Source organism: Indicator indicator, chromosome 21 (genome assembly GCF_027791375.1).
Source record: "Indicator indicator isolate 239-I01 chromosome 21, UM_Iind_1.1, whole genome shotgun sequence".
Lineage (NCBI taxonomy): Eukaryota > Metazoa > Chordata > Aves > Piciformes > Indicatoridae > Indicator > Indicator indicator.
The window spans coordinates 9,620,372-9,632,920 of record NC_072030.1 but is presented as its reverse complement, the minus strand read 5'-3'; the positions used below and the strand labels follow the sequence as shown (position 1 = coordinate 9,632,920).

The 12,549-nt window shown below is 35.3% G+C and overlaps 1 protein-coding gene across 1 annotated transcript in view; it reads right to left on the bottom strand.

Moving 5' to 3' along the window:
• Positions 1-12,549, bottom strand: part of SBF2 (SET binding factor 2) — a 196,144-nt gene that overhangs the window by 36,725 nt on the left and 146,870 nt on the right. Inside the window, exons 18-22 of the mRNA XM_054390637.1 lie at positions 4,219-4,389; positions 3,118-3,380; positions 1,687-1,859; positions 1,360-1,433; positions 774-969 (exon numbers count right to left, since the gene is read on the bottom strand). Coding sequence (XP_054246612.1) covers positions 774-969; positions 1,360-1,433; positions 1,687-1,859; positions 3,118-3,380; positions 4,219-4,389 — 877 coding nt within the window. The remainder of the gene's footprint in view (positions 1-773; positions 970-1,359; positions 1,434-1,686; positions 1,860-3,117; positions 3,381-4,218; positions 4,390-12,549) is intronic.

Here is a 12,549-nt window from a genome sequence, read left to right as displayed (position 1 = left end):
AATCTGCTTAAAAATGAAAGATGTTAAAATATGGAAATTTACCACTCAGGAGAGACATTTCCACTAGTACTAAAAAGGAATGCTGAATTTATTAATAATAATTTTAAGGAGAACACTATCACGTGATCATTTGTCATTGAAACACTTCCAGTAGCTGAAAAGAAGCGTTTAATGCAGTGGAAGCTGCATTTCTCACGCGTTATGGATGCTCTCTCTCACTGGTAAAGGAGCTTACAAAAATTTTCTTCTGTAAAGCGGCTTTTTTAGACCAACTTTACAGAATTGAGATACAAAGATCCTAAGTATTTTGTCCATTCTGAATTCTACGGAAATGATCAAAGTATGGCCAAGAATGTCCTTATTTTCTGCCTCCAAATTTAGGCAGTTCATAAAAGCCCAAAATACCATGTGACAGTTTACTGAAGTTTCCTCTAAGACAAGTACATACTATGCTTCTACATTACATAAGTTACTGAAGACAGCACTCTAAACATCTATCAACATGCAGGGAGAAACAAACATTTAGTATATAAAGCCTCATCTGAAGACGAAGAAGTAGTTCTAGTTTGAGTTAAATGGAAAATCAAAATCAATCACTGGCACATCTAGTGATAAAATCCTATGTTAAAAGATTATTCTTATTGGACAAACATTTAAAAAAATACATTATGAGGTATGGACTTTGTGATGTTGATGCTTGAATAGGTGGATAGGCCAGCCCAAAGACCTGCCTATCTGAAGGACCACAATTGTCATGGTTTAAATTTTCTTACCCAGTTGATCATGAGGAGTGCCCTTAAATATAATTCTGTAAGTGGTAAGGAACAAAGCTCCTTCAGCAGGAAGGATGTGAGGGCCTCCAAGTAGTCCTCCTGTAGCTTCCTCTCTGCCATCAGGATCCAGCAGCACACGGAGACCTTCACATACAAATTCTTCTCCTGGCAGTAAAGTTGGTCGTAGAATTTTGGGCTGATGCAAATAAATTAAAGTGTAAATGTAATGGTGATACCACTGTTATAACTCAATCTAGTTATAATATTTGTTTTTAAAAGCTTCAAAGCAAAATTGTTATGAGCACGAGTCCAAAGAAGGGAAATGGAGTTTTCACTCAAGTAAGAGAAATGGGTCTCGAAAAAACAATGGGCATGCAACAGCTTGTTTATGCTCAAAAGTTTGGCTCTATTAGCTCTTAAGTTCATATTTCACAAGACCAAAGCCAAGCATTTTATTTATCACTGGTGGAAATTTTCTTTCAGTGTTTTGATGTTTCCTCCTAACATTATGAGGGAGAAAAAAAGATGACTAAATTGCATGATTGTAATACTTGTAAAGAATACAAGTATGTTTCATAATACTTGCCTTCTGTATTGGTGGAAGCCGCCTACTCTCACGGTGGACAGCCTCCAGGGTCTCTACATGCATTGCTACAATGCCTGGAAAGCAGTAATATCATAAATGAAGCCCCACATAATATGAAAGTTGTAATCTAATTAAAACAGTGATAGTCTGAAATTCCTAAATTTAAACATCAAATGAATAATTATTTTAAATTCAACAATTATAGACTAGGAAAGAAATCTAACTTCTAATTTCACTGAAAGTAACTAAAAGTACATTTCTCTCTCTAGAAATAAAAAGAAAAGGAAAAATAAAGACTTCAAAACACTTTCTGGTTACAATTCTTACCTGGTATCATGCAATGAAGACCCTTGATGTGATCCTGCGTCACTCCACTCTCTGTGCAAACCTTGTCAATAAATCTGGTGATGAAGCGTACAACTGCATTTGCAACATCATTGTTCTCAGAGTCCTCAAACCCACTTTCTGTGTCATAACTCTCTGCAACACTGCCTGCAATACTATAGATATAAATAAAAGACATTTCAAGTGTGAAACATTTAGCTGGCAATGGACATATGATACTGGACTAAACAGAGAAGCTGTGGGTTGTTTTTTCTAATTACAATACATAAATCTTGCTAAATTACATTGTATTTTCATGGTTATTAACACTGTCAGAACTGCATGGATGATGACAGAGGAGACCCTTCCCCCTGCAAGTCTAGTGCAGATAAGCAAACAAGAAAAATGCTGTTTGGAAGTGAGCTTTATGTCTTCTCCTCACAGAGACAAGTACCATTATTAGCAACCCCTGGTAAACAAATATCCAGTTACATAGGGAAAGATACACTAAATGAATATTCTGGTTGCAGAGAAAACCATTCAAAAGCTAAAAAGAGCATAAGAAAAAAACATTTGTGCATCAGACTGAATATGCAAGCAAGTCAGTGAGAGATGTACTTTGAACAACTAAAAAATGCCTCCCAAAATAATATTACGGTCCAGATTCATACATTGCAACATACACCGCAAGCTGTGTACTGAGCATGTCCTAATGCCTGAGTTTAGAGGTGTTTAGTCAGCAGGAGTTTGATACTGATAGCCTGCCTGCCTTTAGTGGATATCAGTGTTCTCACGTAGTGTTCTAGAATTTTATCAGGTGGGAATTCTGACATCCATAGGTGATAATGAAGACTATAAATAGAGAGGACGGAAGGTTTGTTATGAAATGGTCTGGACTTGCATGCTAGGGAATGCTGGTGCTGTACTCCTCCTGCCTCCTTAGTAACTTAACCTTTGCCACAGTGGTTTAACCCTGTTTTTTTTCTGTGACCTCACCACCTTTCTCTCTTGCAGCTGTTACACAGAAATTTTGATTTTATGGATGCTACACAAATGCTTTCTTGACTTTAAGTTCATACACTGGGGTTTTTTAAGTCACATAAAGCCAAATTACATATTTTGTAGGCTGTTGCTTTCTTTCGCATTGTACTCTGTCTTCACCATTTGCATTACTAGATTAAAAATTCTTACTGTTAACAACAAAAATTATGTTCTTTTAAACAGTGGTAAACTTCTTTGAGTAAATTCTGTTATTTTAGGAAGAATCATGTTAAGACTTTTGCTCTCCTTAATTAATGAACTTGGGTAAAGAAAAAGGAAAAAAAAAAGAGAGAAGATACTGAAACAATCTAGCATTTTTGAATAAATCCTGAAAACAAAGAAACTTTTGAAAACTGTGGCTCATCCTGATTACCACTAAACTTGTGTACCCACCTGTTTGTGACAATACTGTTGCTTCCACTCTCCCAGTCACCAGTAGCTGATGTTCTCAGTAATTTGTTCTTACTTGTATCCAGTGGTACTAGCAGGTAGACCATGAGGTTAGCAAAATGAATTGCCTGACTGAAAACTGTACTTTCCTCATTCTGGACTAGCTCCTGCTGCGTTTGTTTATTAAGAGTTGGCCACAATCGCAACTGCTCAGCAGCCAGGTCCATTGCTGTCTTATCTTGGTCTGGACCTACTGAATTTTTCTCCTGGAAGACATACAGAAAGAAAGACAAAAATACAGAAGCAATAATAAAGCTATAATTAAAAAAAAAAGTTTAGTCAAAACTTTATCAAATTATTAAACTTATTCAGTTATTTAAATTATATATTCATTTCAAAAAACAGTTAGTGACCTCATGCCTGATGTTATTAGAGGACTAGGTACCTTGTAAATGTTTTTTCCTTTTGTTCTTTACATCTTTCTTTACAGAGTGCCAGACTGGAAGTTGCTCCCTGTACACAGTCCCACAGTCCAACCCTACTGTATCTGACATGCCTTTTCAGTTCATTCTGACTACAGCTCTGGGCCTTTCTCTATTTCACTTGCCCTCTCTAAAATGCTGTATGACTTTGGCTAGCATATATTTTTCAGTCACACAGTTGATAAGACATTTTTTGTACAATTTTTAAAAAACAGACTGAGTGACATTCAACAGAAACTGCCCTAGGGTTTGGTAATAACCTAACATTGGACACCAGAACTGCTGCTAGCCTAAGTTGTTCATAGAACAGAACTGTTACTAGTTTATAACAGTTCTACACAGTAAATTACCACTCTCAGGAAAAACATCTACCTTAAAGCGTGAAAAATTATACAAAAACTGGCTGCTTCAAAAATCATAACAACATCAAATTATAATGCTTTTATGGAGAAATCCTAATTTTGGGTTTTTTTTATGTTACTGTATGCTGTTTAATATGGGAAGAATGTAAGAAAAGGAGCTGAAATTGGAGAAACCGTAACTTAGCTCTCTATAACTTAGGAGACACTTAAAATGTGAATTAAAACACTACCTTGATATCTACTTTAAAATATTGTCCTACCTTTTGTCTCAACTGTGCTGCATGGTTGTCATCTTTGGCTGTAAGGTAGAGGGAACGAACTTGATTTTGCACATTGCTATAAAAAGTTGTTTCCCAAAACTGTTGGTTAGTCCAGATAGGATGGTCCTGTACACAGGTGTAAGCAAACTGACTGACTCCAGGTGCTAATTTCTGAAAGCATCAGACACGTAAAACTGACAATTAGTCCTATTATTTTACTTCCTTCAAAGGTTATGGCTTGAATATTGATTAAAAAAAAATATATGTAACACATCAGTTATACAGACTGAAGTACGCAATATATATCATGTTTTCTACTGCAGTTAAAGAAACTAACATACAGGAAGCCTGTATGCAAGTCAAATGCCAGTGCAAGGCACAGCTTTCTTGATTCACAGCAGATAATCTCTGATGATAGTACAAAACACAATTCTAATATAAGATATTTTCCTTGCCAACAAAATATGGTATTTTAATAACCAGGCCCTGCAACACAGAAATCAGTATTTGTCATTTTATTTAAAAGTCAGAGCTAGAGTAATGAAATAAAAAATAATTTTAGGTGGCAACTGAGTCATTCCAATAAGCTGCATTTGTTGCAACAGCAGCAGATGAGATAAATTCTTTTCTTTATTGGTAGGTACTGCAGAGTATAAATTGGGTATGTTCTTTGAAGTCACAAGGGTCTGGATCCCTATAAGTTCTCAAACAAAACCAGAACTGTTACAGAATTACTCTTTGGAAATGCTCTATTTTTTTTTTCAAGTAGATCTATTTATTTAGGTAGCAGCAATCTCCCAGTGAGTTGTTTAATATTCTCAATAAACACATACAATGAAAGGAAATTTATTTCAATTACCTTAATCATGAAGAATGAAATTTTACATCAGACATTCTTACTTAAAAAGAAAGCCACAAAACTTTGCTTTGTAGACTGCACGTAGCAAAGAAGCAGGTAATCTAAATACCTTCTTATGATTATTTCTGCAGTAGAAGTGAAAAATAAAGGATACTACTAGGTACCATGTTTAGTGGCTTTCACTCAGAATATTAACTATATCTAAAACGCACACTATATCTAGAAATTAAGATTTTACTGTAATGATTAGGTTGTAAAACACTTTCCTGCAGAGCACAAATACTACCCGTAACTGCACAGTTGTACACAACAGCCAAAACGTGTATGTATTTCCATAGCAGGCATACAGGCCTTCAAGTGTAAGGCTAGGAAATTGCAACTGAAATTTTTTTAAGTCTGCTTTACAGATATCTGGTTTTGCAATTCTTTGAACTGTGTTTTCCACACTATGTTCTTCCAAGTACATCAGGAACTAAAAGTCCTGATCATGTGCCATGTATTCAGGCTCTATCAAAGACAGGGTCGTTTGAAATGAGATGTCTTGAGGAAATTATATGTACCCTACTGCTAAAATTTACCCAACTGAAACACCATCTTGTGACTAACCACCAAAACATGAGAAATAACATTTTATATAATCATGCAGAACATCATCAAATGTATCATTAACCTGTTACGAAATCTAAATGTGTGGAAGACTGAAATGACATTAAATGAGACTTTCTTCCACACAGACTGAAACAGAAGGTTTCGGTTTGTTTAACAGATTTCCAAGTTTCAGTTGTGATTCAGTTTATGATAGCTCACAGGAAATGACAACTGATGGCCCAGCAGTGGTTCCCATGCTTGATGTAGCTGTTAAATCACAGAACAGGACAGCTCAATTAAGTGTCCTACTGATCTTTGTATTGACTGCTGAGAAAAAATCTCAGGCATGCAAAATACATGCTAACTTATGATTGTCAAGCCTGTTAATTAGCAGGAGAACTAACTGTACCTGCATTTGAGTCTTCTAATTGTTAAAAATGAGAACACATTAGAACAAAAAATATACAGGAAGAATACCTGTGTCCTCCTGTAAAGCTCCCTCCCTTACAGTAGTCTTTATTCTTTCAGAGCTCACTTAAAATGGCTTCACTAGTTTAACACAGGGCCCACAAAATCAATCTGGTCCATCGCTCACCTAACTCAAAATCCAGATGCACAATACTTGCAGGCACATCATGGAATATTAATATGAACAATATATATTGAAAGCGATAGCTACTCCTAAAGCCATATCATGATTTTTACGGTTTTTTCTCCCCCACTGGCAGTAATTCCCAGTCACATCACGGATAGCAAAAGGCAATATGATATCAGAGAAAGGAAAAAGGAAGAGCATCTGTTTAAACCCAGCCAAACCTCATGCCAATTTCTGCAGTGAATGTCACACAAAGGGGTGATTTGACTTGTTCAGCTGCCATTGATGCCTCAGCCTGAACCAGTCCAAACTGTGTAAGCTAGCTAAACAGGAGGTGACCTTTGGCACAGTTAAGAAACCTTAAACTCACAACCCTGGGTAATAGTATTTCAGAAATAAAAATTAAACAAATTATTTTCTCATGGGGACAAACATGACAAGAAAGCTGAGGGGGTTTGAGATATTGCTCTTGTTGACCATAATTTAAAACCATGAACAGCTATGAACAAACCACGATTTTTCGGTCGAGACTTATGTCTAAATATAATGACATAAATCAACACTGACTATAACTCCAAAGCAAAGTAAAAAAAGTTTTTTACAAAAGAATCAAAGAAAAAGTATCAAAAATCTAAGTGATCATAAAATTTATTCTTCTTATCATCTGCATGTGTTGAAACAAATGGCAAAACCTGTTAGTGGCCAGAGCACCAAATCAGAATCAGGGCTTGTTGTTTCAGGTTCAGTTCTGCCAGTTGTTTTGGGCAAAATAACTTAGGATTCTCAGCTTGTTTTGGTTTGTTTCGTTGTAAAAAAGCAATATGAATACCAACCTTAAGAAGCCAAAATCCATGGACTAAAAATATTCTTGGTACAATATAAGCATTCCATGAAGCTTCCAACATCTATATTCTCTACCCTGGGAGTGCTTAGACATCCTGTTTGACTAAAATGGTAACTCATTCAATACACCAAAAGGACCCCAATGTTTACTGTTGTATCTAAAGAATTTGCTCAGGATTTCTCCACATTAAATGAAACAGTAATTCCATGTTTTTCATCAAGTAATACTATTTATAGAAAACAAATCTTTGCCTATCTTTCCACAGGACAGCTAAACTGTGTTGATATTTATACTCTTTCTCCCTGTCCCGGTAATTCATTTCTGTAAGATAGAATGAATGTAGGAGGCAGCAAAAGAATTTCCTACTTACAAGGGAAGATTTAAGGGCTGACAGCTTAAAGAGGACCCCAGAAGAAAACAATAAAAATAGTTCTGAACTGATAAAGCCCTTATTCTAAAGCTATTGTATGACAGTTAAAAATAGTATTGAAGTGTAAATTGTAATAAAGAGGAAATTAATTAACTTCTGCAAAGGACCCAGAGTATTTGCAATAAACTAACGGCACTTAAAAAAACCCTCCAAACACTGCTCTCTCAAATTACAGATGAAACACATATTACACATATCAAAATTATGAATTACATTCTACAGGTTGTGAAAACAGAGAAGGTAGATTTGGGACTTGCTATGTGTGACTATATGCAACTTCCTGAATTCAGGAACTATCTTTCCATTATTTCCACCTTTCTGAGTGACACTAGAATTTTTTCCTTATTCCCTGACACTGGATGCTTCTGATTATGAAAACACTATTTGCAGCTCAGTCAGATATGTGCACCAACTCCCAAACTTACTGTGACAGGTGCAGCTCCCCAAAGAGCTTCTCTATGACTTTATAGTGTTTAGATTGCTTGTTTCTGGAAAAATATGATTTCTCCTGATCACTCATCAATCACTAGCCTTTATACTATGAAAGATTAAAAAGGAAAACAAGTTCCTTCAAGCAAAGCAAAACATGCAGCTATTGATTGTGAAAATTGAAAACTACTTACAAACCAAAAAGCAAAAAACCCAGAATATAAATATACCCGAGACCGCTTTTTTTCTCACAGGGATTTGTTGAATGTATCCTGGCTATGGAAATAAAGGGCAAACTCAACAGAAGTCGAATTTGCTTGAGAAGTAAAGTGCATTTCTGTCTCAAACCTCTACTCTGTGTTACTGATTTGGATACTTTTGGTTAGAAGAAAGGAAAAGGGTGGAAAACTAGCTCTAAATGGTTACTCTCCACCTAGAAGCTGTTTATGTAGACATTCAGGCAATTACCACCTGTTCTATCATGAATAGGTACCCACTTACTGTAGGCAACACTCTGCTCATCCCCAAGGTGATGTAAGCCAGGTCCTGCAGATGAACATATTGTGAGTCAGTCCTGCATTCAGATCTATGTTATACACACATGGATACCTTGTAAGTTCAAAAAGACTTCAATGAAGTACTACAGGACCAACCTACATAGACTGATCTGCAGGTGTGAGGCTTGCAGACAACACTGCATCACACTGTGCAGACATACTGGTATTTATCACAAAATGTATATACTCAAACGAGTGTATATGAATTTGTTTTCAATTCTGACTGCTGCATGGATCATATCAGTCAAAAAATTAAATTCAATCATTGGTTTTCCCATTTGGTCAAAAATACGAAATTATACCCACATGTATTGTACACAAATGTGGGGAAAGGTCATTAAAGCATAAAGTAAGAACTGTGAAGCTTCTGTTACTCTTAATTTTTGTTTTTATTTTTTAATACTTTAAAAGAAACTCCATGAAATGAGGGTTCAACCTGAAAACCTCAACAATAAAGAAAAAAAATTGCTATCTCTTTTACCTTCAGAAAGACAAACAAGACTGGACTAAAGGTTGACTTATATTGTAAAATAAAGTGTGAGTAGTAAAGTGGTTCATTACACTGTTCATCTTCCATTATTTCACTATGAAAAAGAAAAGAAAGGCCATTTCACTTGTTATTAAGTGGTACCAAATCTCAGACAGGTACATCAAACCAGCAGAGGGCAACAGAATTCTAGAATTTTGCAAAATTGGGTTGTTAATTCAGGATGGAACTTTACTTATTGTACACATTTTCTGGCAAAATTGACTTAAACATCTAATTACACATGACCTTTAATCTCAGATTCCTGAGAATCATATATAATTTGTTATCCATTACATAAAGCCATATAGAGCATCTCAGATTACCAGATGTTAAGAGGACAGACAGATATATGCTAATACGAAGATCTATGTAACATTATATAATGCACAATAACATACTTTGCCTTTTCCCAAAGAGATAACAAAGAGATTTACAAAGTTCTGTTACACACAGAACACACTAAGGAAGCTAAAATCACCTAGAATAAAGAATGTTGAGAATCCTCAAAAAAGAAACAGAGCTTCATAGTTCTAAATACAGTTAAGTTCCCAGAAGTGGGTAAAAAACACACTGATTTTTTTTCCTGACTGCAGTACATTAAAGTGTTTTTTTTTTTAAAGAAAAGGAAAAAAAATCTAATTACATTAGAGAGATTACCATGACTCTTATTTGCCAAGGTTTAAATTCATTACTTGAGTTACAGATTTCACAAATTCTCAGTTGCAGTGTTGAATCCACCTGAAGAGTTTCTGAAATTGTGTCACAGCTGTTTTGAAAATCTTCTAAAACCTCAGCTTATGCCTTTGGCATTAGGTGGCTCAGCAGTGTGCACGTGCCTGTGTGACTGCACTGGAATGGTGGTACTGGCTTTATACAGATAATGGCTCTTAGAATCACTGTTGACCTGCTACTGAAACTAAAGCCCAGTTAACAAAGCATGTAAGTATTCTCAAAAACGATAATAAAGAAATTGTAAAGCTCTCTGTCATGCTATTCTAGTGTTTCTTTAATTACTAATTTCTTTCTCCTATGGCAACCTCCTCTATCTTCAGTGGTAGAACGCTCTTTGAAGTTCTTTCTGTATAGAGTATTGCCTTATCTGATGGAACTACTAAAAAATATAGTCCTCAAGAAGCAACATAGTCAAAAAGGTGAAGTTGCAAAAGCAGTAGATCTCATCTTGGTGGTAGAAATTATATATACTACCTGATTCAGAACATGAAAACAGATGGACAGGATGGGCAGCAATAGGAACAGCAATATTATGATGAATTCTGAAAGTAAGGACAAGAAATCTGAATTTATTGCACTCTGAGGTAAGTCATTTGAGAGATTAAATAACAATCCATTGTGACCAACAAGCACAGAAATTGACTGTGTAGGTCCTGGATGCAAGTGCTTTACAGAGCAGGATGTTGTGAGGAACTCTGCGGCTGAATTGTAAGATCCAGACATGACAAGAGTAGTGCATGAAGAAGAGGAGAGCTCCATCTGCCTAGTAAATTCCTAATGGTAGGAGTATTTTGAGCAACAAAGACCTGACGAGGTATTCCTAACTTTAGAAAGCCTAACTTTATTAAATTTAGTAAAATTTCTAAATTTATTTAAAAAAAAAGCCTAAATTTATTAAAATTCCTAACTTTAGAAATGAGTAAGAGGAAGCCAAGAAGTGGTACTACTAGAATTTCAACTGTAGGAACTCTTACAAAGGATAAAGAAGCAGCAAGTGGGTAAAATGCAGGGATGCGAATGAAATTATTTCAGTTTCACACTTCATCTTTCACTTTTTTCTTAAATCACAAGTTTGTATTCACCCTGAAGTTTACTTAAAAAATCCTAAACAAACTGAAAGATGACCTGTGTAAGTGTTCTGTATTGTATTCAAAAGTTTTAAGTAAAATGATTTACCAAAATTTGGTCATCTTTTATAAACACTAAATAGAGCCATTATCCTATTTTATTTAATTCCATTTCCTTCCCAATAAAGAAAGGTATAAGCACATGGAACAAAAATAACAAAAGGGCAGACGTACAGATGAAAAGTTAGCCCCAGTCTGCAAATTATTTGTTTCAGTGCAAGCTCTAGAATAAAATTAATGTCAGTATCCAACTTTTAGTCAAAAATCTGGTGGCTTACAAACATTAAAATAGAAATTAAATTTAAAAAAAATCTCCCTCCCAAGAATTACATAATTTAGTCACATAAAAACGATGAAGCAGTCTCCAACACACCTCACTGCACTATGCTCTGTAATGTAACACATCCAATCTGTGAGACAGTTTACTGCATTTGGGTTATTTTTGCTAAAACTAGATCAGCACTATGCAAGTGTACATAAAGCCATTAAAAACAACAACTGACTCAGAAATGCCAATTAAATACTTACGATTCTGAAAAATAACGCTTCTTTGGCTACTGCAATGTTAAGAAATGCCTAAATTACAGAAGTCAACTCAATTTTTACACACAACAAATGTTACTTTCAGAATAGTATACTTTTATTATATCACTTCCTTTATTCCAAAACAGTTGATCTGAACTGTCACTTCTGAATGCCAAATAACAAGAATTACATAGTGGTACAACCTGCTATGTAATGCAAAAGAATATCCTTAGGTAGGTATGGAAACAAAGATCACTATACACAAATTAAGTGTAAGATTTTAATATAAAATTTGGGTGGGAATAGGGGAGAATCCCTGTAAGTGAAAAAAATTGTACCACAAGCTGCACCTTGAGGTTCTGCAATGATTGAGGGATGCAAGAGAGAATATTTCACTGGACTGCCAAACATTATCTTAGTTGCAAAGAGAAGATGGAGAAGCGGATTGTCTGTGGCTTGGCATGTGAGGATGAGAGAGCTTTTGCTCCCTCTGTATGTTGTCCAGTGGACAGGCTGAAACTGGTGCCTGCTCTTAGATCATCATTCTTGCTGCATAGTAAAGCTTCAAGAAGAGCAGTGTAGTCTACACAACATCTTGCCACCCTGGCAGAGACATAATCCTGTGAGCCAATGCCAATTAACAATCAAAATGTCTTCCTTGGTAAATTAATAAAATAAAAATAGGATTAAAATATGTCCTTTTCATCTTACCCTTTCTTCCTACATGCAGAAAAAGACTTCCTTTCCACAGCACCAGGGAATACTGCATTTCTATTTTATACGCAGAAAAAATGAGCGCATACCAAATAAGCATGGGTCATCTGAACCAAAAACACATGGAAAAATTCTTTTATCTTCATGTATAAATACATTTTATTTATATTGTTTCAATTTTAAACAAAATTCCAACACTGTTACTAATGGTAAACTAAAACTTTTTTCTAACCCAGAAGCAAAAGATGTGTTTGTTTTTGTGACATTAAGAGTATACACCAAAGTCCACTGTCACCGATGAGTCACATTTTGCTAACAGCTCATGTTCAATATTTAAAATTTTTAAAAAGCATTGTGACTATTTTTTCTAAAAAAATTCAATTATTTCTCCAGGCCACAAGT